The sequence below is a fragment of the Sinohyriopsis cumingii genome, chromosome 18 (assembly GCF_028554795.1).
Source record: "Sinohyriopsis cumingii isolate HCF-2022 chromosome 18, ASM2855479v2, whole genome shotgun sequence".
Taxonomy (NCBI): Eukaryota; Metazoa; Mollusca; class Bivalvia; order Unionida; family Unionidae; genus Sinohyriopsis; species Sinohyriopsis cumingii.
Genome location: NC_142978.1, coordinates 54,148,559 through 54,173,954, shown reverse-complemented (window position 1 = coordinate 54,173,954; position 25,396 = coordinate 54,148,559). Strand labels below are relative to the sequence as shown.

The following is a 25,396-nucleotide window of genomic DNA, read 5'->3' as shown; positions in this document are numbered from 1 at the left end:
CTTTCTTAATGAAACACATATTAAAGTTGCGGTGATTCATTAACCTATTAGTTTTTGAGTCAGCTTTCCAGTTTCCTTGAAATCACGCCACTGTTGTATGACAATCGGCTTTTTTATTTTCTTTATGATGAATTCTTCGGCTGTGATAAGGGTCCTCAGGGCATCAATCAGCCACTGTGGGTCAAGCATGATCTGTTCCATTAATCCCTCAGTCCTGAAATTTATAACAATAATTGTGGGGACCACTTTAAAAAACGGTTAAGTTAGACACTTTACATTCCACAGAATGTATAGTGAAACTCTGAACATTTGAGAATGAAAATAGTCTTTCTTAAGCAGACTCTTCTACACATTTTAGATTGATGTGAATTACCATATATCCATCCTAGAAATAATAATTTACATTTCACAGGTGCTTAATGGTCATGTAAATTTAGCATTCCAGAATTGCAAGATATGGGGCAAGCAGCGGTAATTAGGTTGTAAGTGCATCAGATTTTTAATCCTAGATTGGCAGATCAAATACTGACCTGGGTCAGCTAGGGACATTTACATTAGTGTTCTTGGAAGATGTCCTTAACGCCCTTATCTTCAGCATTAAAACAATGTGCTGAAAGTTCTGTTATAACCAACAAAAACAAAAACATCTGCTGGGAAGATGTGAAGGCAATGTCTTGAAGACAACGCCATCCACTCAATTTTAAACGGATTAGTTTTCACATAACATTATCTTTATCGTATATATATATATATATATATATATATATATATATATATATATATATATATATATATATATATATATATATTATACAACATAACCTGACCTGGACACCCTCTGTACTTCTGTTAACAGCCTCTGCCGCTCATACACATGCTGCTGCTACCTTCACTTATGAAAAAGCCTTACCAGATGAAACACTTCATGCTAGATATGTGGTTGGAAGAGTAGTAGTAACGGTAGCAGAGTTTCAAATATAAATAATATAGGAAGCCTTCAATACAGGACAGCGCACTTGATTTTTTAAATCCGCAAGCTTTGGGGTGAGGGATGAGACACAGTGGCAGGATTGAGTACAAACCATTCCACCATCTCCCCACATGTCCTGGTGGAGTTAGCATGGAATCTCATGAAGAATTGCTCTTCACACACCACACATTCTCGCAGAGTTGCACCCGAAGACCACTGCGGAGAGGACATGGTCTCGATAAAATGTGCATAATTTACTCTTTGCCACCAACCCATACAAGCATAATCTAACAAGGTAGAGAGAGAGACAGAAAGAGAGATATGAAGAAACATTGCTCTAAGTATGTTGTCCGGGAACGATTGGCTTTTGTCACGGAGAAAACGTGATCATTCTATTCATAATAAATATTTTCTATTTCAAGCAAAAATAATGTACGATACATCATGACAATCCAAATCTGAAATAACATTAACATACCGACAATGGCTTGAAAACTGTAGTAATATATTTTGTGCAATGAATCAATTGTTTTGCATTTTTAATACATATTATCCTATCAGAATTTACCAATGCATTCGTATTCTTATTTATAATGCAGTTGGCACACAATACTTTTAAATTATCATATGATTGGCAGTGATATTGTATTTCGGCAGTGAAAAAATGGCAACTGTTGCACAAATTAATGATAAAATTGCATTGATACTTGACTGATGTAAAAACGATCTCATAAGTTTGTATGGTTACCCCATTCATACGTTCTCAACAGCAAAATGCACAATTCTTCATTAAACTAGAAAAAGCCTTGTTCTGGTGGTTTGTGCACACAAAGACAACATTTATTGCAATAAAAGTATTATCATGATGTCATATGTTTTAAACGTAAAACTAGCTTGCATTTATTATCAAAGAAGCATAACTTTTTAAATCACAAATGGTTGCAAAATGTCATCGAGATGCGTGAAGCATCGTGAGTATGCTTTTCAAAGATTAAAGCTCATGTGCAACATAATAACCTTGCACAGAGGACATCATCAACATGGCTGTTTTCTTTGCCATCGACGTGTTCATTTCATGTGCGAACTGAAAAGCAAGAGGCATAACATCATTTCTTCTGCTGATTTATTTTTTTTGCCATTGTGCTGACAATAAACAATGCTGTTGTTGTTCTAGGGTTTAACGCCATTTTTCAGCACAAGATAGGCTATACATGGCGGCCAGTATAACTGGTGGAGGAAGAACCCTGGAAAACCCAGGGAAGAACCACCGACCCACAAGAAGCTACTGGCAGGCTTTCCCACGTACCCATGCTAGTCGAGCCTTGGACTCGAACCCACGCAGACAGAGGTGAGATGGCAGTGATCCGGAACGGTGAGCGCTTTAGACCACTCGGCCACTCGGGGCTCCCAATAAACAGTGTACTCAGGAATAAGAAAATGATACTCTATAACAGCAGGCTATTCAAATGTTTGATTCTTGTAAAAGAAAACAATACAGTGAAATAAAGACTAACTTGTGAACTAATTACTAGTGTCAAATGTTTTGCAATTATCAGCTTATTGTTTTCCATTGCCTTGCATCTGTCTGATCGCCTAAAGAATGATTATTTGTTAATGCACAGAGAGAGAGAGAGAGAGAGAGAGCGAGATAAGAATAGTTGTTTAAAATGGACAACAGTCATGCTCCGAACTACTTAAAAAGACATAACTCAACCCTTGAATATTAACAATGATGTCTGTAGAACTCGATCATCTGGCGCCCTTTCCGTAGAACATGTATCAAAATTAATTCCGGTTTTGATACAATTCACCAACAGAAATTATAAGTAATTCATCAAAATACAAAATCTCAAAACTTACCCGAACCAGTATAGTCATATAAAAACGTGGTTTATGAAAATACTATACATCAATTATATGTTACCAAGTATACATCATGATCAGATGAAATCAACATTTTACTTTTTCCCCTGTTTATTTGTCTATATGCATAATACAGAAACATGAAATGTACCTGTTCATATGCATTTCCAGATCATTAACTGTTTTTCATAATGTTCCTGTCTCTCTCACAAAATAATGGATCCAAATCTCTACTGTACGCATTATCATAATCAATAGCACTTAACATTAGAAAGCATTTTTTGGTTTGTGTTTGTACCAACTTTGGTAATATTACAAGAATTCCCCCATTGTGTCAGTTTCTACAATTAGCGGCTTCATCATTCATACCAAGTCAAAATGTTGTTACTGCCATGAATGCTTTTTGTGATTTGGATTATGCTTTGAAGACTCTTTCACCAAGGTGAGCTTAAACCTTAATGTTAAAAAGCTAATTAACGTTAAACAAATTTTGCTTTTGCAATGTTTAACACGTCAACATTTTGAAGTACTCATCAGAATTATCGTATTAAAAATCAATTGGTTATAGGTCTACAAGTACACAAAATGAAAACTGCAAATTTTGTAATTGGTACTTTAGACAAGTGACATCTTACTAGACATTGTTTTGTTTTGGCCACAGTAACGGTAGCTATATACAGAAACATGCCAAATACTAATTAAATAAACTAGCTTCCATATTTGTTGCTCTCAATAACAAAATGCTCCAGCAGTCACATAGAGAAAATTTCCTACTTTAATAGCTGTGTCAAAATATTTATATGGAATATATCAACATTGCAATTAACTTATTGACAGATCATTTTCACATAAGTTACTCATATTTATGAAGGCAGATTTTTGTTGTTGTATTTGTTCCTTAAAAGCTTGAGCACAATTAATTGGATACATGTGGAGAAAATACATACATGCAGAATGCGCTAAATCACTCAACATCTGAGATTGGACAATTTTCCACATTACTAGTCATTTCTAATTTCAGATTAATTACGAATAATTATCAAACCTCTGTTGTTAATGGCGGAGCTTATGGGCTGCTGAGTATAATGTGGCTTCGTTGTAATAGAAAATTCACTTTTCCTCAAGCGGAAACTGCCATCATCTTTTGAAGCAAAACCCATGTCTTATTTTATAACGTACTGTCACTGCCTCCATAACATCCGCTGAAGTTGTTTTAATTAGTGTTATGTATATCTATTTTGTGCATTTAATATTTGTCCATGATTGTGAATTATATTACTAATGAACAACGTATTATTAAGCTAATTATTGTCCAGGATCTATGCTAGCATAGTGTTATAAGTAGGTCATTTTGGTCATTTACAGTACTGATAATAAACAAGTGTACAGTTTGGGTTAGTTTTCTATTAGTGTGATTGCTATTATTGCAACATATGTGATTCGGTGACGCATCGTGAAATACATTAAGTGGGGATAAATTGTGTCATGGAGGTATAACAGAGGGAGATGCATAAGTGAAGACAAGTGAGCAATTATTCCTATTCCTATGTTTATTGTTGTTCTTATTTTATTTTCAGTTCGCAGAGGTATTTATTATTATGTTTAGATTAGTTTAAGAGGAATAATTTATTTAAGTTATATATTGGAATTACAAAGTGTTCCTATGACTCTTTGGACTAAACACTATTTGAGGATTATTGTGAATTTGTCCAAAGACTTTCTGGACAATGTCATTGGGATACATCAAGACTGTTAGCACTTCAGCGTATTCTAGTCTATTGGTTCATCAAACCCATTCATTACATGGGATTCGTTTGGTTTACTCTATTATTTTATACTTGTGGTATAACGTTTATGATTATTTGGGATTTGATTCACAATGCTGTAAGTTCCACTTCAATTTTCATTTTATAATTTAGAGAATTAAATTATTTGTTGTTTTGAAAAGATGTGTTTTTGTTTCTTTCTGTTACTTTGTTTAAGACCATAGAGTGGTAACAATTATGGCTAGGCCATTTAATTTTCTAAATGGGCAGACAGCTGATAAATTCTTGAATGCAATTGCCTTGCTTTAATGTTTTGTATAAGGAAAAACCATTATTCGATTCCTTACATAAAAGAAATTTAAACTGTGATGAAATAAATAAAAATGTCCAGGCATTTAGGACATTCCAGCTCCATAAATGGTCAGTCCCTTACACTACACACGTAGTCAAAATTGAACAAGTTCAAAGTTGTACATACTCACCTTTGTGGCTGTGCCATTTACTATTTAATAACTAATCACGTGATTTATTTCAGAGTACATTCAGTGTCTTCTGCTTGTTTGTTTTTGTTTCGAGACTGAAGTTGTTGTCATTTGGAATCTAATTGTCCATATATCAGAGGATTGCTTTTCTCCTGTATGAGTAGGACAAATTATTCTAACAAGGTGTGTCTAATATCCAGCTAGCGCCTAAGTTTGTTCAGATTTGTTTGAATAAAGTAAAAGCATACAAGTATTGAAATAGAAGTCTATTAACCTTTTCTAAAGGTACGTGTTCTGAATAAACAATTGTTTTGACAATATTTGGTTTGGTCCAAATATCTGATCAAAATAAAGGTAAATGATGCTTCAAACGGTATTGGACTTTATATCACTCTTGATATCTCAGTCTCCATGGGTGGCCTTCTTTCATTGGCAGTTGATATGCCGATCAGTCAAGCTGACCAGCCTCTGTTGAGCTGTCATAGGCCTGCCTGCCAAGGGAGCAGTGGTGCGGATAGGAATTTTATCAGCAATCTGTGATGCACCAATTAAGATTGCCATTGAAAGCACTGCCTTCATGTGTAGTCTGATTGAAATTGGAGGAATTTTTGTAGCCCACAATTCTTCCTGCAACAATGATGAAATCTACTTCTTAGCTTAATCAAAGCTCAAATCAATCTCATTCAGCTTATCAAAAATACTACAGGACGAATCTATCTCCAAGAAAGAGCTTACGCTTATCTTCAATAAAGTCAATACATATGTCATGAATAATTAAATAAAGTTTAAGGCAGCAAAGGCATACACATCGGTTGTAATTGATAAAAGTGGCCTACAACAAATTGATAACCCGCAGAAGAGCTAAAGTTTATGAGATCATGAAAACGTTTTGCTCGGTATTCATTGCAATCTGTTTTTGGTCTGTTGAAATGAAAGGAACTTTCGAACCATTTTAATGACACCTTTCTGACTCGAGTCTTATTCCCATCATACCTGTGCCATACGATGGCGAGTTTCAATAATGTTTGGACATAAAATGTAATGCCAAAGTGGCTTAAGTTTGCTTTCCTACCCGCACATTTAGCAAACTTTAAAGAGTAGTAGCCACGTCACATTATTGTCCTTTTTAGACAAATCGTGCATGTTTGCAGTAGTGAACTACCATTGCCATTGTTAATGCTGGTTCAGGCTGGATGGCTTCAATGTGTACATAGCCAACCAGCCTACAATTAAGAATACCATAGTCCAAGTTACCGATGGTATGAAGGCATCATTAAGAGAACATCTGGTACACATTTTAACCAACTAGCATACTTACTGCACCTCTTCATTGTCACAGTAAACCAGCCAATTATCTAATGTCTCTACAGCTGCCCATGCATCATACGCCTGAAAATCTCTACTTGCGTCTATTTCATCTTAGACTAATACAGCTAAATGTGTCGGCAAGTAAACAGGTCCAGGTAAGTAAACTTCCAACTGATCAAAACATTTCTGCATTGTGCCGGTATATATTTCAGTTTTGTCTGTTTTGTCTCTGTGAGAGTTTTCTTAGGCTAACATTTCAGCCTTTCTATCACAAGTCTGACAAAACTATATGTCAAACAAGAATCACGGCTAATTACTACAAGGTAAGTCATAGTGAGTGAGACTGGTTGAAATGATTTTTAAAGACTCATTTAAGAGAGTGTTTTACCAGTCTATGAATGGGTGCAGGGCTGGCTGGTCACAAAACAAGAATGTTAAGGTCCTTACAAGTTTAGGCCTAGCCTCAGGGTAAGACAGGGGAGAAAATGTTAAATACAACAGAAGCTAGCTTATTCAACTGCTGGCACCTATGCCAGGAAACAGCTGAAATAGTGACAATCGAAATAGTGACAATCAGTGAGTACCGTGAAACACATAATAATTGTACTATGTCAAAACATAATGACATCCGGAAGGAAGAAGGTAACTAGGGCATCAGACTAGGACCATGGTTATTATTATTTTAAAACCTCCAATTGCTAATTGGATTAGGAAATTCACCTTGGACTGAAGACTAGCATTATGTGAAAAGAAGATCATTATAATAAAAGAATAGCATTATAATAAAAGGTTTAGATAGTTGTATTATTTTTAAAAAAATACATTATTGAACCGGATTTCCTGAATGATTGTCTATAAGTGTAGGATGAGACTATAAGTGTGGGATGAGACAGTCATGGATATATACAACCGTTGCCATGTTAGAATAAGTGAGTTATGTGCTTACTTAGAGTGAGCAATAACTTTTTGTGACACTGTGGATATTTACAGCATAGGTTGGTGGGTGTTCTTTTAAATGATGGCAGCAGTAGATAAGCATGCTTATACATTTTGTCAAATGTTCTGTTATTTACTAGGCTAATTCACTTGGAAAAGAGCAACTTCTTTAAAAGTGCGAGAGATTACTGGTCATGATAGATGTGAATCAAAGCTGGAAAAAGTTCATAGTGAAACAAATGTAGACTTATATAGATAATTCCCATCACTAATCAGTAGTCCGACCAATAATTTCACTTGTCTCTATGATTATCAATTCTAGAGAGTAGTGATTAGAAGATTTCCAAGATCTTTCTGTTAGGACCAACTAAGACATCAGAAGTTTTACTGTATGTCTAACTGGCAATGTTTTCATGCAGGGTAAAAAAGACATCATAAAAGATTTCAATGAAAATCTAATGCTGTCATGACTGCCCATAAAGGTGATAATAAGACTTTCAAGTCAGCAACTATGGCAGATGTGCTGAATGTCAGATTAGCACTATTTTCATGTAGGACCAACTCAACATCATTAAGAAGTCTTTCAGTGACGGATCTATGTCAATATGATCATCCTCTCAGGAGGAGCTGTGATACGATTTTCAAGATCTACTCCACAGCGACCCTGTTCGATGTCTAAGAGGCATCAGTTTCATTTAAAACCATGTACATATTTCTAATCTAGAGGAGTAGTGATCGGAATTTGGAGATGGCTATTGTGCTTTAGGATGTACATGTTGCACCATTTCCATTTAGAATGACACATAAAATGATACATCACAGGTGAAAACCATATTACCATCCATTCAGAATAAGCAGTGATAACAAGATCTGACGATGGCTACCAGTTAGGCCATATTATATGTCAGATTATGGCAATGTTCTTTTAAATACACAAAAGAAAAAATATTTTCGAGAAATCATATTGGATGTAAATTTGGCATCATTTCATTAGGACCAACTAGACTGCATCAACAGTATTTGTTGGAAACACCATATGAGGTGTTCATATGAGTAATAGATATAAGAATATTTTCAAAATGGACATCATGCAGACACACTGGATTTCATGTTGGCACCATTTTCATTTCGGACCATTAATACATCATAAGAAGTATTTTACATAAAACGCTATGTAGGTATCAGCATCTTTACATGACAAGTGGCAATAACATGAATTTGACGATTACCGCTGTTTTGGCTACACGCAGTATAAGATCAGTATTATTTTCATCCATTTGATTCAAAAAGACATCATAAGTCTTCTTTTAGTTGTTGTTGTTGTTGTTGTTGTGAGGTTTAACGCCATTTTTCAGCACGATAGGTTATACATGGCGGCCAGTATTATTGGTGGAGGAAGAAGCCGGAAAACCCCGGAAAGAACCACCGACCCACGAGAAGCTAATTGCAAGCTTTCTCACATGCCCACATTGGCTGAATCTTAGACTCGAACCGCCGCAGACAGAGGTGAGATGGCAGTGATCCGTAACGAAGAGCGCTTTAGACCACTCGGCCACTCGGGGCCCCTCTTCTTTTAGTAAAAACATCAAATCTATATGATCATCCATTAGAAGGATAAGCAACATCATATCCAAGCAGCACCTAATTCATTTTCTGACCAATTAGACCTTGGGATGAATGTGTATGTAAAGTTTCCATTTCATCCTCCATACAGTTTAGGAGGAATTTGGATAACACAAATTGTAACATATGGATGATAAATGGACAAATGAAGAATAATGGACAATAGATTATCATAAACGCTCTTCTGATTTATGGCCAGTTAACATGACAAGAGTCCATCGATGGGATTAATATTGTACTTAGCTGAAAGTAATTTCCAGGAATCCAGGTTAAGGATGTTTATTCTTATTAACTGCTGAGTGTTAACAACATTCAACACATTTTGAATAATAATAAGATTTTACATTGTGGACATATTGCATATAATATCTGAACTATTTTCATGCATGTCCAACTAGTGATCAAAGAAGTTTTGGGATAAAAATATTATATCAGTGTGGTCATCCATTCAGAAAAGGTATCGATAGCAAGATGTTCAAGATGGCAGTAGTCATTGTGGCCATATGTAATGAATGAATAACGGACGCCATGGGATTGAACTTGATTGGTGTTCATAGCACAAAAATGTACGTAAATTATTTTGTGCCTTAGTGCCAAATCAATCAGTGTTAAGTGCCTTGCCGTATGACACATAATGGTAGATCTAGATGGTATAATGATAGGATTCGAACCCTTGCAGTTGCAAATCTGCCATACTGACCGAAAAGAAACACCAACTAACATTCCATTTTCGACCAACACTATAAGATAAGGGGTCATTTGATGAAAACACAATGTCAATATGACCATCCATTCAGTAGTAGCGGTCCAATCGTTGTGATGGCCGCCAAGGTAGCAATATTGGCTATCAAATGAGCATCACATTCATTTAGTGCCAATGACCTTCCATTTACGAATAGCAATAACAATATTTTCAACATTGGTGTCTAGACGACCATATTGGCTGTGAGGCACCAAATTTACTTCCGACCAGTTAAACGTCATAAGTTTTTGAAAAATACGTTTCATTACGACTATCCATCCATGAGAAGTATCGATAACAAGACTTTCAAGATGGCAACCATGGTCACCATATTGGTGGTCCACTGAATAATAAGTACACACGTACTGCAATCAATCTTTGCCACCATTCATCAGTTTTGAAAACGGCTGAGACTTCCGAATGGTTTATTTGTTTTTGACATAAGTAATACTTTCCGACATTGAATGTTGAAGATCAAAACGATGACACATTAACATTCACAGGATATTTGCTAAGTTAGCATGCATAAGCAATATTGACACTTCTTAGCGCATCTAATTATTCATATCTCTCAATATTGATGAAAACTGTTTTCTATACTAGTCCCTTTTTCTTCAATCACCTTTACGATTCTAGTAGAATACTCTGTAGAGGACATACATTTTGTGTGTAATTTAGGGTGTTAGCTTATGAACCAACACCATATTGATTTAACTAATTTTCAAGCGTCTGACAGCTGTTAAAATCACACCCCAAACGGAAACATAATAAAGAACTGTCTTACCTAAAGTAGAAAATGTTACCAATGTCGTGCTGAAACCGTAGAAACAGATTTAATTCCTCCCTAGACTCAATCTTAACAGATCCTTCATCATTCATCTTCTCTATCTGACTGTATGGGATTACCTACAGATAAGAACAAAAGCAACACGCCATGTTATTGCTACTACCAGGAGATGGTCTGGTTATATGAATTGCCTTCATGCTATATATCTGTCAGTATTATTATTATTATTATTATTAGATGGTGGGGTTTGCTCAAAAATAAAGAAATCCCAGTCAGGTGGTTGCATTATTTGTCTCGATATGAGGCTCTATTGATTGGGGAGACAAATCATGTAACCCCACAAATGGGATTTCGTTGCCTTCACACAAACACCAACATACATGATTCTTATCGCTTGTTCCACTCAAACTAAAATAACCCTGCATTTTAGCAAAATATAGTGAGCATATAAAACAAATACAGATTTAATTAGTTAATATTTTTGCCTCTCATTTTGTTTAAGTTCATCAAGTCGTATACTCTTTGATGAAAATCTGAATTATTATGTAAGCAGAATCAAGCTGTATATGCTGCTGTTAGAAAAGATATAAAATATGTGTGTTATGTTTTGGTAATATTGCACCATGTTCATCTGGAGCATCATGCTATTCTTTGTAAACACCCCTCATTAATACAAATACATGATGACACTAGGTACACAAATTCTACAAGTGAGAATATAGAAATATATCTCACTTATTCAACGAATATTATATGAAAATAGCAACAAGTATTATATTTTATACGGATAACACTGAACTTTCATTAGATGTAACTTGGAAAAATTTTTATGGTAGCCCATGGAACTGTACATTAGTGGTACACAGCTCTAACGAAGTAAGTAAAGAATGTGAGGAGATTTTTAATTCATGGTTTTCTGGGAAATATATATTTTCTGTCCAGGAAATATGGCAAGTGCTGCTATTATTATTGCAGTGATGCGAAACATGGAAATGTCCTTGTGGAAGAGCGTGTGGACATGAATGAAGCACTCTGATTGGTAAGAGCAGATGTGTTATTTGCATTTGTATTATTATGTATGAATCAATTGATTTTGTGGTGTCTTACAAAGTCTTACAAAGTCTGAAAAATGCAGGAATGACATAACTCTTATCTGATTGCAGTAGCTCTGGAGAGATTTTGGGTTTTGTAGCCAGTGATGTGAATATCCTATGCATCTTGAACAGTGTTCCATATTAGGTCCTTGCACAAATATTATCTTACGTCTGAGTTTATGTGATACGTTTATAAGTCAACTTGGACAAGTTTGTTTCCACATTTTTTATTACTTTGAGGTAGTCCGCTTTCATGCCTCAACTGGTGCCCATAAAATTTAATTGCTCATTTGGCCAAGGTGCATCCACATGGGTTACATGGGTAAGGTAGAACGTTTGGTCAGTGACAAAAATCACCAGAAGAGTTGTTCTTGTAACATTTATAGATCAGGAGGTATGGGTTAGCATATATTTTGGGTTTCTCGTGGCTTTTGTTTCTTAAATCCTCTCATGTCCTTGTTGTAGTCTTTGTCTCGTTAAAATCGGAATATTCAATTTTTTTTTGCAATCTTGTTTTTAAGAGATAACACCTCCTTTGATATTTATGTGTTCTTCTCTCACACCCACCCCAACAAACCCACCACACCCACACTCCCGAGTAACCCAAAGTGCAAAATACTTTTAAACCATAAAGTGTTCGCTAAAGCTAATGGTGTATTAGTGTCAAACAGAGAGGATTCACACAGTTTATTCATGTGATTCACACAGGTGGTCTTTGCAGTTTTGAGCTATAAGATAATCTTCAATTTTTAGCTCATCGAAATAGCTCAGCTACATGTCTCTCTCAAAATATTGTATGATGTGTTATCAAAGTTGGAGAGATCTTAAGTTGCTTTAAGAGTGAAGACCGTTATGTTATGCTATGTTATGTATATATATATATATATATATATATATATATATATATATATATATATATATATATATATATATATATATATATATATATATATATATTAACAACGGACTGAAATAAGTAAGGTCAGCAAATCAGCTGGATTTCTCTGTTGCATGGGTGAGAAAATTACTTCCCAGTTGCTATAACACCGTTGTATACAAGTCAATTGTCACACAAAATTAATTGTTAACTATTCCCTTCTTTTACACATTAAAGTCTAACGAAATTATTCTTTTTCAAAGTCGGTCTTTAAATTCAGTGATTACGTGAAGATCAATATCATTAATGCAGTGACTACATGTACCTTGACATTTGCAGCTTTAAGCCTCATTAGGTATTCTTCCAGAGTGAGCCACCTTGCAGGAATTGTCTCTTCCCAATATCTCTGTTTGGATGCAAGCTCTACAATTTTCTGCTTTAACTCTTCCAGCTTTGGATCCATTACAGTGTTGTCAATGGCAAAATCCTCATCAGCCAGGTGAACTATGGTTGGCTTGTCAGCAAGATATTTAAATCGAATTTGCCTGAAATAGTTTTCACATACCTCTTTTCTGGAATCCTGAAATCAACAATAAATTGCTACTGCATTCAGTTTCCAACATCCATCTCGTGACAGGTTTAACATGAAGCCTAAAGACAAAATATGTTTGTCTCTTGTTTCAACAGGCCATATTTATATCCACCAACATAAACGTCTTTGCCAAGACATCCTCACTCCCACAAAACAATGAAATAAATAGAATATCATATTGCGGGGCCATTTCCTGTCATTTTCGACAATATCAATTATTACTGACTCACCTTCTATGTTGCACACAAAGTTTGGAAGTGTTTTGAAGGTTCTAACTTTGATTAAAATATCGTATCGTGACCAAGCTAAATTCCTCCGACTTTTCCAAGCCAGCGTTAGATATTTCGGCAGCTGTGATGGGTTTGCGGTCAGATCGCATCTATTATTCAAAGCATGCAATGTGACCAAACCACACGATAGCTGCAGTTGCTTAGCCAAGGACTACCAAACTTATGTGACAATGTATCAAAACCTACTTCCCTGAAAATAGTAAACAGATCAAGTTGCTTCACATACATGACAAAACATTTTCCCCTAATTTTTGTAATAAGCCAATTTTACATTGCTAATAAAGACTGTCTCATCGGAGGCTATTGCTTATACTGCTCAGTAATATGATCTGTATCTCACACCTTTTATCTTTCGTCATGCTCAAAGTCAAATGATAATGTGACAGTTTATAAAGAGAAAACCACATTATACCCATGGTGCTTGTAAAATACTGGCTTGCCGTTTGGGGCTTGCTACAAGCATATCTATACGGACAAGGTAAATGATAATACAATTGCTTTTGATTGCAAAGGTGAAGGATATGGCAATAATGCGACATTGTATGAAAATTTTGTTCATAAATATTCATTATTGGCTCCTATGTGGGGTTTTTAAACTTGTAAATTATACTTTAATTGCCCTGCCTAAGAAGACAAGTATTTATCAATTTCAGGCACATAGGTTCAACACAAACTCATGTAATTTTGATAGACCCTTGGTAAATAGACTCCAGTATGCAAGTACCTTGTGGTGTTAGGAAATTCCATTTTGTCACAAACATGGAATTCCCCTCATACGATTGGTTAATTTCCAGTTACTGATTCCAGGTATATTTCGGAACCATTCAGAAGGGAATCCCGTACAGATATTAACTTCCATTCCTCATTTCCTTCTCTGAGATGCATCAGTTTCATTGTGGTATTTTATAATAAAATCATATGAATCAGTTTCATTGTGGTATTATATAATAAAATCATATGAATCAGTTTCATTGTGGTATTATATAATAAAATCATATGAATCAGTTTCATTGTGGTATTATATAATAAAATCATATGCATCAGTTTCATTGTGGTATTATATAATAAAATCATATGCATCAGTTTCAAATATGGCATGATCTATCAGAGTTTAATACAGAAAAAATTTAATGCAACATTGTAAGAAGGAGGTATGGGCTGATATGACTACCAAACGGAATGCAATGAAGGCGACTGTCCGATCTTGTCGTTATGTTTGCTATCAAAAGTCAAGCTCATATGTCTTCACCTTAACTGTGAAGATATCCACGTTATATGGGAAAGGTCTGGGGAAAGTTAGACAAGTGTGTTGTGTGAAGGATTGCTTCCCATATTCAGTCCTTGCTTATGTAATTAATAATCTGAGTACACTGGTATATTTAAAATGTCGCATACCATCAGTTTTATTTCAAAGGTAAATAAACAATACAGAAATAATATTTTTTATTGATGTTGGAATTCACACAAGGATGTGGAATGCAGGAAATGCAAATTTTGGAAGTTGATATATCTGTGGTGTATATCTATTGTGTAAGTACTAGTTCTCAAAAGTTAGAAAATAATTAGCACAAGTGCTTTGTTATTACATATACTTTATACAACATTGTTCATGAAAGACAATTTAGTGGTATATTTCAGTGTTATTAGAACAACACAAATTAATCTTCATCCACAAATTATATGTTTAAACGTTTGCTTATTGTGCAGTGAATGATGGCAACATGGCAAAGTCTACAAGTTTAGAAGATACTTTTCTTTGATAATACGTCGTATACTTCAACATTCAATACATTAAAACTGAAAGTAGCATATTTGAGATCAGATCGAGATTTCGCTTAAACACCTACCGATAATTGCTTTAAAACTGTGGTATGAACCGTCTTTTTGTATCCACATGAATTTTTATTTACCTGACTACATCTGACTTCCGGTATACTAATAATGAACTCATTACTTCACAAATTTATGAAATATACGTAATTTGTTACATTTTATCACATCTTGGACAAATCATTCTTCACCTCTGATTTCTATTTTTATGGAGAAGATCATGGTCATGCTAATAAGGTATATGGCCGTATTTTCACTTGCAAATCATCCTGCCAAACTATTCTCTCTTAGCACGTATATAGAAGTAGACATTTGACATTAGTTCGATTTACAACTGTCAGTAATTTCAATATAGTGATGTTCTTCCATTTTCAATATTTAATACCTCTTTAAGGTTGTGTCCATATTTGACCTGAAAAGTATATTTAACAAAATGCAAAAAGTAATATATTATTATGCTGGAAAACTGATGGAAGAAAACAAACATTACATAAATTACTTGAATATACTTTTTTAGTTTTGTAACTGATTATTTATCATGATGATGTTTGATATAGATAATACATTCATAATTTGCAAAATGGTCTTAATGCTTGCATCACCGAATTCACATTTTCGGGAAATATAATTAAGTTAATTGTAAATAAAACTTCTTCTTTCTTTTGATACTAACAATAGCGCCATGAAGCATTAAACAGAAATCATCAAGTTCTACGTGGTCATAGTGGAAATTTGGGCCCGAAAGTGAAAAAAGATTAACGAATGTATTGCTGATATTGACCAAGTATATTTGCTTTATGCTGTTTGGAAATTCTATTACTATTACAAACACTTTACATGCGTAATATTCCAATATTGTATTTCTACTTTGTGATACGTGGATAAATAATTGAGCTTATTTGCAATTAGACATACCTGCTGAATTTTGTCCACATGTGTTCCCACTAGAATCACAGGAGGTGTGTCTGCTTCAGGGGATGCTGCACAAGAATGTATGGAGTTCAACCAAACAAGTTCTAAAGAAATAAAGTAACAGAAGTATGAGACTCAAGAACTTCTATCACATATAACATCATTGATAGAAAGTGTTCACAAGGCCCTGAAAAACACTGTAACACAAATACAACAATGGTATCCTAATAGAAGTGAATTCTTTCCACTTAGATTGTAGCAAAGCATTCCATACAATATTTGCATTTTTCATAATCTACCCTAATGTGTACATATATGATTAAAGAATTTTGTAATTACCTGGAAATAAGAACTATAAGAATATAAAGGTATACTCTTAAATGTGTGCTTTCATCGTTATTACATTTTTGTTATCTGTAAATTGCTATGATATAACATTCATACATACTAAAAAGTTTGTATACGTGAGAGCATATACGTTGCTATTTGCTAATATTAGTATTTTCTCAATCTTTGCACAATAAAGCTCCAAAGAAAATCAGAATATAATTTATTCAACCAAGCTATTTCCTATACATCTCGTACATGACATACATGCAGCATGTACCACCATAACGGCCTATTCTGCGCGTCGGGTAATCCTGCACAACGTACGTCATTTCTATAAACATTGGATCAAGTGCTGTTTTGAGTAAAATGTTCCATTTGATATCAAGAAAGAACTACCGTACTTTAATTAAGAAAAGTGATATTCATAAAGTATACAAATATATCCCACAATTTGACTCAAAATGCATAAGAAAATGTTATTTCTAAATGTCGGCATGAAGACCCACTCCATGACCTTATTAAACCTGTGACCCAGAAAATCCTATTTACCAAGTATCTTTTAGAATGATACAAATACATACATTATTTAAAATATGGAACTGTTTAGTTTAACTTAAAGAAATTCTGCATTTTAATCCAAGTTTCCAATTTTGCAAAAAGTTGTCCCACAGTACAGAATCGTCTGCTACGCAACACGTCAACTTGTCGCTAAAATGGGATTCTGAAGAAATTTACCGGCGTATAGTCTGTTTCTAAATTCGTTAGTAATTTTCCCTCATAAACAAGACGTTGTAAACACATTGCGTCCTATTCATTGTTGTTTATCTTCAACATAATAGCTGATTTTGTCTAAAAAGTTGAATTTTATTATTTCTTTTAGTTTGCTTAATATTAATATATCTGGCCATTTATTGGCATGTTACGTTGAATTACTCGACTGAACTGCTGACAGAGACAGTCCAAGGTAATGTATTTCGTTTCTATAGCCGGATGAATAAACATTACATCTTTTCAAAGCAGTGCGCAGAATAGGCCGACATCTCGCGAGTCACGAAAACATGGGGGTGATATCCTGTGCATCCAAAATTAATAATTTTTTGAACAGAATATTCTGGTGACAATTACCTCTTTTCAAATGGCAAGCATTCTAGTATTTTATTTTCGTCAATCAGTCAAATTTGGTATGCATTTTGATTCAGTATTACTGACGGAAACCTTAGGCGCGCAGAAATGCCCGACAGCATTGTATATGTGCATATATCAAGCTAACATGTATAGTATGCTACATCAAACCAAGACCCTTTCCGACTCTGAACTATGCAGTAAAGGTTCAAAGTAAAAAAAACAACATCCAAATTTACTACGATTATATATGTATTTCAAATTAACAGATTAAAAGAATAAGATAAATGCAAGAATAAGATAAATGACATTTACAGAGCACATGCTCACTGGTCCACAATTTCGCTCAAGTGCTATGCAAAGTAGATTACAAAAGGAATGCAACAAATGACCGACATGAAGGCATGTAAAAAAGGTAGCTGTTTTTATCAATTGGGTTTAGCTTTGATGCAAATACAAAACCTCTGAACTTGGCAACAGGCTTCTGACAATGAATATGATACAGTAACAGTACCCACGCCAGCTCTGCATACAGTACACTTTGTGATAACAATGTAATATTTTAATGGATAAAACGATTTACTGAGAGATGAAAAAGGCCTTTGGTCAGTGCTGAATTATGAATGGAATTTGCAAATGGGAACCATGTAAACTCTGTAAAAGGCTCCAGAAAATAGAATGCAGTCTCCAAACCGCTTTCATAAAAAACGTATTCGAAGCAAAGTATACTCCATAGTTTTAATGCACAACAAAACAAATAGTATAGGTTATATAGTGCTGAGACAAATGGAGTTAAGTATGTTAGAATTTTAACCCACACCATCATGATCATGAGTCTAGCATGCTAAAGACTCATCAGCCATAGCGCCGTTACTATGGCAAATAATCCAGTTGTAAGTAGATTTTGATTATGATGGTTTCAAAATCACTTTTAGCACATATTGGGCTATATCATGCCATACCAGGACAGTCATGGCAGGTATCAAACCCAGGACCCTTGGATTACAAACCCTATATCCTACCAAAAGAGCTACTGTGGCTCAATAATTAAAAGCAGACACGTATCAGATGACAAAATTACAAGAGGCTGAGTCTAGAAATATGTTGTAGAGAGATGATGATAATGATGATTGGCCTAGTGATAATGAAGTGGTAGGTGATGATTACAGCACTGATGATGTAAGTTAATGTAGTGGTAACGATGATGACAATGGTAGTATTGGTTGTGATAGTGTTGATTGTCGTCCACAATGCGAGAAATAAAAAGAGTCCTTCCAGAGCATGATGTTCTACTGGCTGAAAAGAATTTCCAAGAGCACAAGATAAAGATAATTTCTTTCTATTAACCGATGAGTGCATGTGTGAAAATGCTAATATTCTTCTGGGATAACAGGATTTTCAAATTAGCTGTAATAGTGGGTATATCTGATGTAAGACTGACTCCACTTTAATTTAGGTTAAAGTATATATCATTAGATGTGACTGACAAACGCCTGATGTCAAAATAACCATCCATTCAGGAAGAACGACATTAACAAGATTTTCAAGACAATCATCATTTCAGCCATAGTGAATATAAGATCTGCATCATTTTCATTTCAGACACACTAGATAACATGAGAAGATTTTAAATAAATAAACCTTGTACATATGGCCATCAGTTTGGGAGGGATAACAATAACAATATTTTCAAGATGGCTACCAAAGGGGGCCATACTGTGGTTCATTTGCACCATTATCATTTACCTAACTAGACACCATAAGAAGTCTTTTGGAGCAAACCACATTAACTCATTAACCCTGGCGCCACGTTTGAGCTTGAGGCGTTAGTACCTTACTTACGAGCTCAGTAGCGTTAAGGTCCTTTAAGATACACCATAATAGGTGGTATTGTACAACAGTAGAGAGCCATAGCTCTACAAAGATACCACATAATCTGGACTTTCTACTTACATTACAAACTACAGAAGGAAAAACTGACCTTTTTGGACCGATTTTTACACCAAACATTCGCCCGTCGTCGGAATGGGATTTTGTGTTACGATTTTAGAATTGTTGGCCTTAGTTCTAAGGCAGACAGGTCTAAACTGCACACAGACAGGCGAACATTTGCAAAAAGTAGGATAAATTGGGGATTTCAAGTAAAAAGTGGCTAGGACACGAAACTGAAGAGTCAAAAAAGCAATAAAAATCCCACCAACTTTTACCCTTCTGCACATGCGCGAGCGAAACAGTCAATTGCAAATGACATTTCTAACACAACTAGGCATCAGGCCAAACGGAAATCCCATATACGCAGATTTATTTGGATGCATTAAGAAGCAGCCCTCAAAATGTGTTTCCTACTCGTATTTCAGGAGAAAATGACAAAAATATCCAGGGGCTAACGCGTTAAGAAGTCTTCTGCTGAAATCACATTATATATCTTTTTGTTAGGAGGAGTATCATCAACAAGATTATTAAGATGGCTGCCATGGTAGCCATAAGTTTTTCTCTACAGTTTCGTATTTTGCATTGTGTTAGATTTTTAAAGAAAAAGAATTTATCAGGTTGTCCTCACTGATTTCATTGACTTTTTAAACAGAACTTGCATATCGTAGGTATGGATTAGATTTGTAAAGTTAACAACTTTCCCAGGGTTACCTCACTGGTTATATTGGCTTTTATAAAGCAGACATTGCATATGTTAGGTACAGTTAAAATAACTTTCAATACCCTTTATTTTGTTGCATGATTAATGGGTGGAATTCGGGTAAACAATTTGGCCTACGATCAGATGCGCATGTCAAAAAACTGCTAGCTCAGAATGGTCATGTTCACTTCTGGAACTCACAGATAAGTTGTACAAAAAAGAGCTGCAAACATTTCTAAACATTTTACATAATTTATGATACATTCATTGCACTTTTTGCATCTAATATTGTCTAGCCAGGAAAGGTTCGTTTTGCATAGTTAAGAACTACTAACGAGATGATAATTCATACTAATTTAAGCAGGTTTTCAAGAACATGGGTGCGGCAATTTCGGTAAACTGTGTTCTTAGAGTATGTAAAATTTCCACAAGTACAATATCCAAGTATATTTTGGCCACAATACATGGGAGTACCAAACATATATACCAGGATTCTCTCAATTCTGCATGTTGCAAATGCAACACTTTCACCTATCACAATATATGTAGAGCTCCCTCCAAAATGGACATCAGATTGGTGCCATATTCATTTAGAATTAAACAGACACCATAAGAATTCTATTTGCAAAAGGCCCATGCTAATATTGACATTCCATAAACATTCAGAAACAGCAATTCGATGCAAGACGTACTAATCATAATAGTTAAATTCATTCCTACCACTCCGCTCTGAAATTCTGGTAGAATCGTCATCTGTTAAGAAGATGACAGTTTTACGCAAACCCTAAGCCACGTGCATGAGTAAAATGCCACACAGACAATTCACTACTGTGTGTGAGGATGTATTGACATCAAATAGACGATAATTCGATATGCAAAGCATACGTTACACAGTTGCGTCATATAGGTAATTGCTCTTATTAAGCTGACAATACACAAACTTTCAAGATTGTCAATGTGGTAGCCATATTGAACTTCCAAGCAGCATCCTTTCATCCAGGACCAATTAGACCATAGGATGAATTAAGGACATGCTAGATCTTGGGATGAAACTGTGTGTAAAGTTTTACAACATATATTGTAGGATATACTGCTGATGTTTAGCAAATGGCAGCCAGTACATATTTGATGGGAAATGAACCTGGGAAAATCCTGGGAAGAACCAGAGACCCACATGAAGCTACAGGTAGTCTTTCTGACATACCAACAATCGGTGAACTATGACTCAAACTTGTGCAGACAGAGGTGTGATGTGTAACTGGTCTATAAAGGCAAGTTTTGTAGCACAATTGTTCACCCAAGGCTCTCACACCTTAAAATACTGTTAACAAAGGTGAATGCTAGAGTGTTCACAAGTAATAAGGATGCTCTTTCTATGGTTTCAAGTGTCAAAATATTGTGCAAAACAGTGAAAATGTTCACCTCGTCAGATTCATTTGAAACCTTGTTTAGATGAAGCTTTGCAGCCAATATGCGTCTGCAAAAATAAAATGATAGTGTAAACAAACAATATGGATAACTACTATTTCATTGACCATAACTATCAAATTTGCCCAAATTTGTTCATCAATAAAAATTTTTTAGTTCTTGTTTTGATAAAACCTGACTGAATAAACAAATTAAAATCATACAAAAGTGTCGCTGCTACAAGCTATTTGGAAGCCTATTCGAAGTTGATAAGGAAATAACTCCTTGAAATTGATTAAAACTGTGGATACTAGCAGAGTTTACACGGTTGTGCAATAGAATTGTCAAAGATAAACTGACCATAGGCTTAAACTACCACAAATGTGCAGAATGTATTCATCATCCAATTAATCCAAGCTTTAGTACATATGAAGCCTCACATAAACATTCGTTCCAATTTAGTAATAAATGTGTACATTTCGGTGTTCACAACGTTGTGCATTAGACAATCATTGGTCATAACTCATAAAAGTAGGTGCAGAATGTACTCATCACTGAACTCATCAAGTCTCCTATGGAGATCAACCTTCACAGCAAAATTGCTTTCAAACTTCATTAGAAGAGTCAGGGCTTGCATGCCAAGCCACAGTCTAATCACTGCTGTTACAGAGCCACCAACTCTAACAAGACCTTCTCGGACAGTCCACACAAATAAGCCTTTGAGAAGCTCAGGAAGTAAGTGGATGCAGCAAAGCCAAACATTACTTTTAATTAACAAGTTTGGAAACTACCTCCTATACCTCCAAACAACATGGAACTCAGTGGCTTCTTGCGAGATATCTTGACGTAATGGGGGAGAGGTATTTGGTGTTGCATGTGGCGAGAACAACTATCCTTCCCACCACAAGACATAAACTCCCATAACCGTAATTGCTGCCTTTTTTCTTTTCCCCTAATAATTGTAATATTTTTTATATTTCTCTGTTGATTGTTTGAACAAGAATTTTAGCGTGTCCTCTGCATTTAACGCGTTTTCACTTCTTGCACAATATTTCTAGAAAAGGCTATAATGCAATTAATAACTTACTAATCATACAGGAGTTTTTATGAAGATTAAAGCATCGGAGGTGCTCCCTTAAGTTAGTTTATTTCCTGCTCCAACCTTGATCTAGATGAAACCGGGACAAGCCTCTATGTGTATTTGACTGCAATGCCCAACAGTGGCAATTTTCTCTATATGTCCAGTTTTCTTGGTACTGATGGGTTTGTGTACAACACACTCCTCGTGGGCAGCCAACCCTCTGATGCAGCATGCAGCCTAACCTATTGGTCCCAAAATGTAAACATTGACCACCACAAGCGGCCACGTTTTATCTTATACGTGTCCTGAATAAGATACGTAAATAAATTAGCATTTTTCAGATGTCAGTTTCCAGAGGTCATGTTATTGTTGCTATATATGTAGGCCCCTTTCAAGCTCCTAGCTAGTTAGCTAGTAACACTCGAGGAGTAAATTTCATAATGGATTATATGTCTTTATTTGTCAGTTGACCATGGTGACAAAAAGGTTGGACAGCACTGCTTTATACTCATACCACCTAAATCCTCACATACAAACACACAGTAGAGTAGGAATATTTATAGTTATGAAAAATGGCACACATATACTAACATACTAACAAAACTAGCTTTGGCAGTTGAGTAATATCTCCTTTCTAGAGGTATAGTTGTCTTTGAAAAGGGCATTTTATTTGCTCCAGTGCATCTGGTTAATGCCTGGACCTCCATGGCCGACAACCACACTCATAATGACGACTCCAATCGGTCTCCCACGAATTGGTGAAGATAGGGGTGCTAAAGCGGGTTGACTCCCAATCTTTTGTTTAAGGGATTGTGAATAATGCATCCCTTGTCAGTAACTGCTGTATTTGTGGATGCTGCTGCGATGGTCGTCGGGGTTTCCTCCCTTAGTGCTGTAGCTCTACCTGAAAGTCCCAATCCTCGGTACAAGGCAACGTGAACGCTTGCATTGGTTTTGTAATGATGACATTATCACATGCCTCACATGGTAAATGGGGCACCAGAAGGTTAATGCCCTTTTCCTTCTCATTATACTCCGCCCGGGCAACTTCTGCTAAAGTGTTCATGGTTAGTTCGTCTAGGGGGCGAGGAGAATTTGGCAGGTGCATATGGACTTCCATTATCGTCTGTGCTCTGTTCATTTTTGACATTAACTAGTCATTGATGGAAGCCAGGCTAGCGAACGCTCCACTGATGAAAGGACGTGAAGGAAAACACCCCTTACACAAACTACAATACACTCACAACACACAAGGCCCTAACATTGAAAACATGTACCGCACGGATCTGAAATTTTTATATAACAATATGCCATACTAAAACAAATATATACATCCAGACACCAAACATACTAAGCACACACTATCATGCAAGCAAGGGTATAAAGTGTTTACAGACGCGCCTCTAAACCCTTACATAGAAACATGCACACATATCTGAAAAAGGAGATGGGATTTCTTCTTAGCAAAGGCACATACACGCCAACATACCAACAAAAATATATATGGCAATTGAGTAGCCTCTTTTGTAGAGAACTGGGTAGTCCTGAAAAGGGCTGTTTCGTTTTTGGATTTTGGCAATCTCCTAACGTCTACGAGGATTATCACGTCTCGTTGAAAGCTTTCCTACAGGATAAGGTCAGTTTATCAGGAAGGAGAAAGAGAACTGTTTGGTGTCCACTGGACCATCCACAAATCATCTATCTTGCTCCTCGTTTTGCTGTTGTTACTGTTGTCTTTGTTGTTATTCTTCAGCCTATACCTCTCTGCCCACTTATCATGCTCCTTCAGCATTTATTCTCTGACGATCTCTTTGCCTGCGCTACATTTAATATTCCTACATTCTCTATTTCGTCTAGCTTCTCAGTCAGATTCTGTATGACACTATGCAATTGCGCGTGGGCTTCGTTAAGCTTAGCTGACTTATAAGATGTTACTGGTCGACCTGTCAACAATGGATGGCCAGACTGCCAAGCTTTTTATATCTCAGCGCGGAAACGATGGAAAATATTTCTTACATTTAAATTCTAGCTAAAACATGACCCAGAAGGATAGAGAGAGGTGAAAGAGCAAATATTCATACTGTGTCAATTTAAAACCAAATGACATCAATTTTCGAAAATACACCATTTTTATTCACAACAAGACACTTCCACAATAAAAATCAACAAGTTACTAATATTTGTTTTTAAACAGGAATATCTTCACAAGGCTGACAATGTTGTGGAGTCACATTCGACTTACACTAATTTAATTCTTTTGGAGATCGATGCACACTCTGTTTCCCATCCATAGACAAAATATTTATCATCGTTTCTAGGATAGTTCTTATCAAAATAAGTCACTAAATGTTCTAAGGAATATCGAAGACTGTGTTGATAAGTAAAATGCACACTGTAATGTCTACATACCATGGACTATCTGCCGTGTAATTTCACATTATTGAATCGAATCGTCATTGTATTTCTTCTCTATGATGTCACCTTCCAAAGGCAGTAATCCATGCGAATCAAAATATTTAACACTGTGTTCGATGGGAAAGTCGACGGCCACCCAGTGCGTTTGCGATGAGGAAGTTCATTTTTAGCGCACACTACAGGATTCCAAAAGTTGTATATAAACTGCTCTTCAAAAGACAATGAAGTTAACAGGTATCAATTCATTTTTTTCCACATGTAATGATAAGTCCTCAATGAAATCCCGACTCTTCTCCTTGAAAATATATGTGGAGTAAATGGCTCTACACTTCATCTC

General features: G+C 35.6%; 1 protein-coding gene across 1 annotated transcript in view; it reads right to left on the bottom strand.

Moving 5' to 3' along the window:
* Positions 1-25,396, bottom strand: part of LOC149776669 (uncharacterized) — a 44,840-nt gene that overhangs the window by 4,566 nt on the left and 14,878 nt on the right. Inside the window, exons 4-8 of the mRNA XM_089941326.1 lie at positions 16,076-16,176; positions 15,546-15,572; positions 12,774-13,028; positions 10,475-10,596; positions 45-214 (exon numbers count right to left, since the gene is read on the bottom strand). Coding sequence (XP_089797452.1) covers positions 45-214; positions 10,475-10,596; positions 12,774-13,028; positions 15,546-15,572; positions 16,076-16,176 — 675 coding nt within the window. The remainder of the gene's footprint in view (positions 1-44; positions 215-10,474; positions 10,597-12,773; positions 13,029-15,545; positions 15,573-16,075; positions 16,177-25,396) is intronic.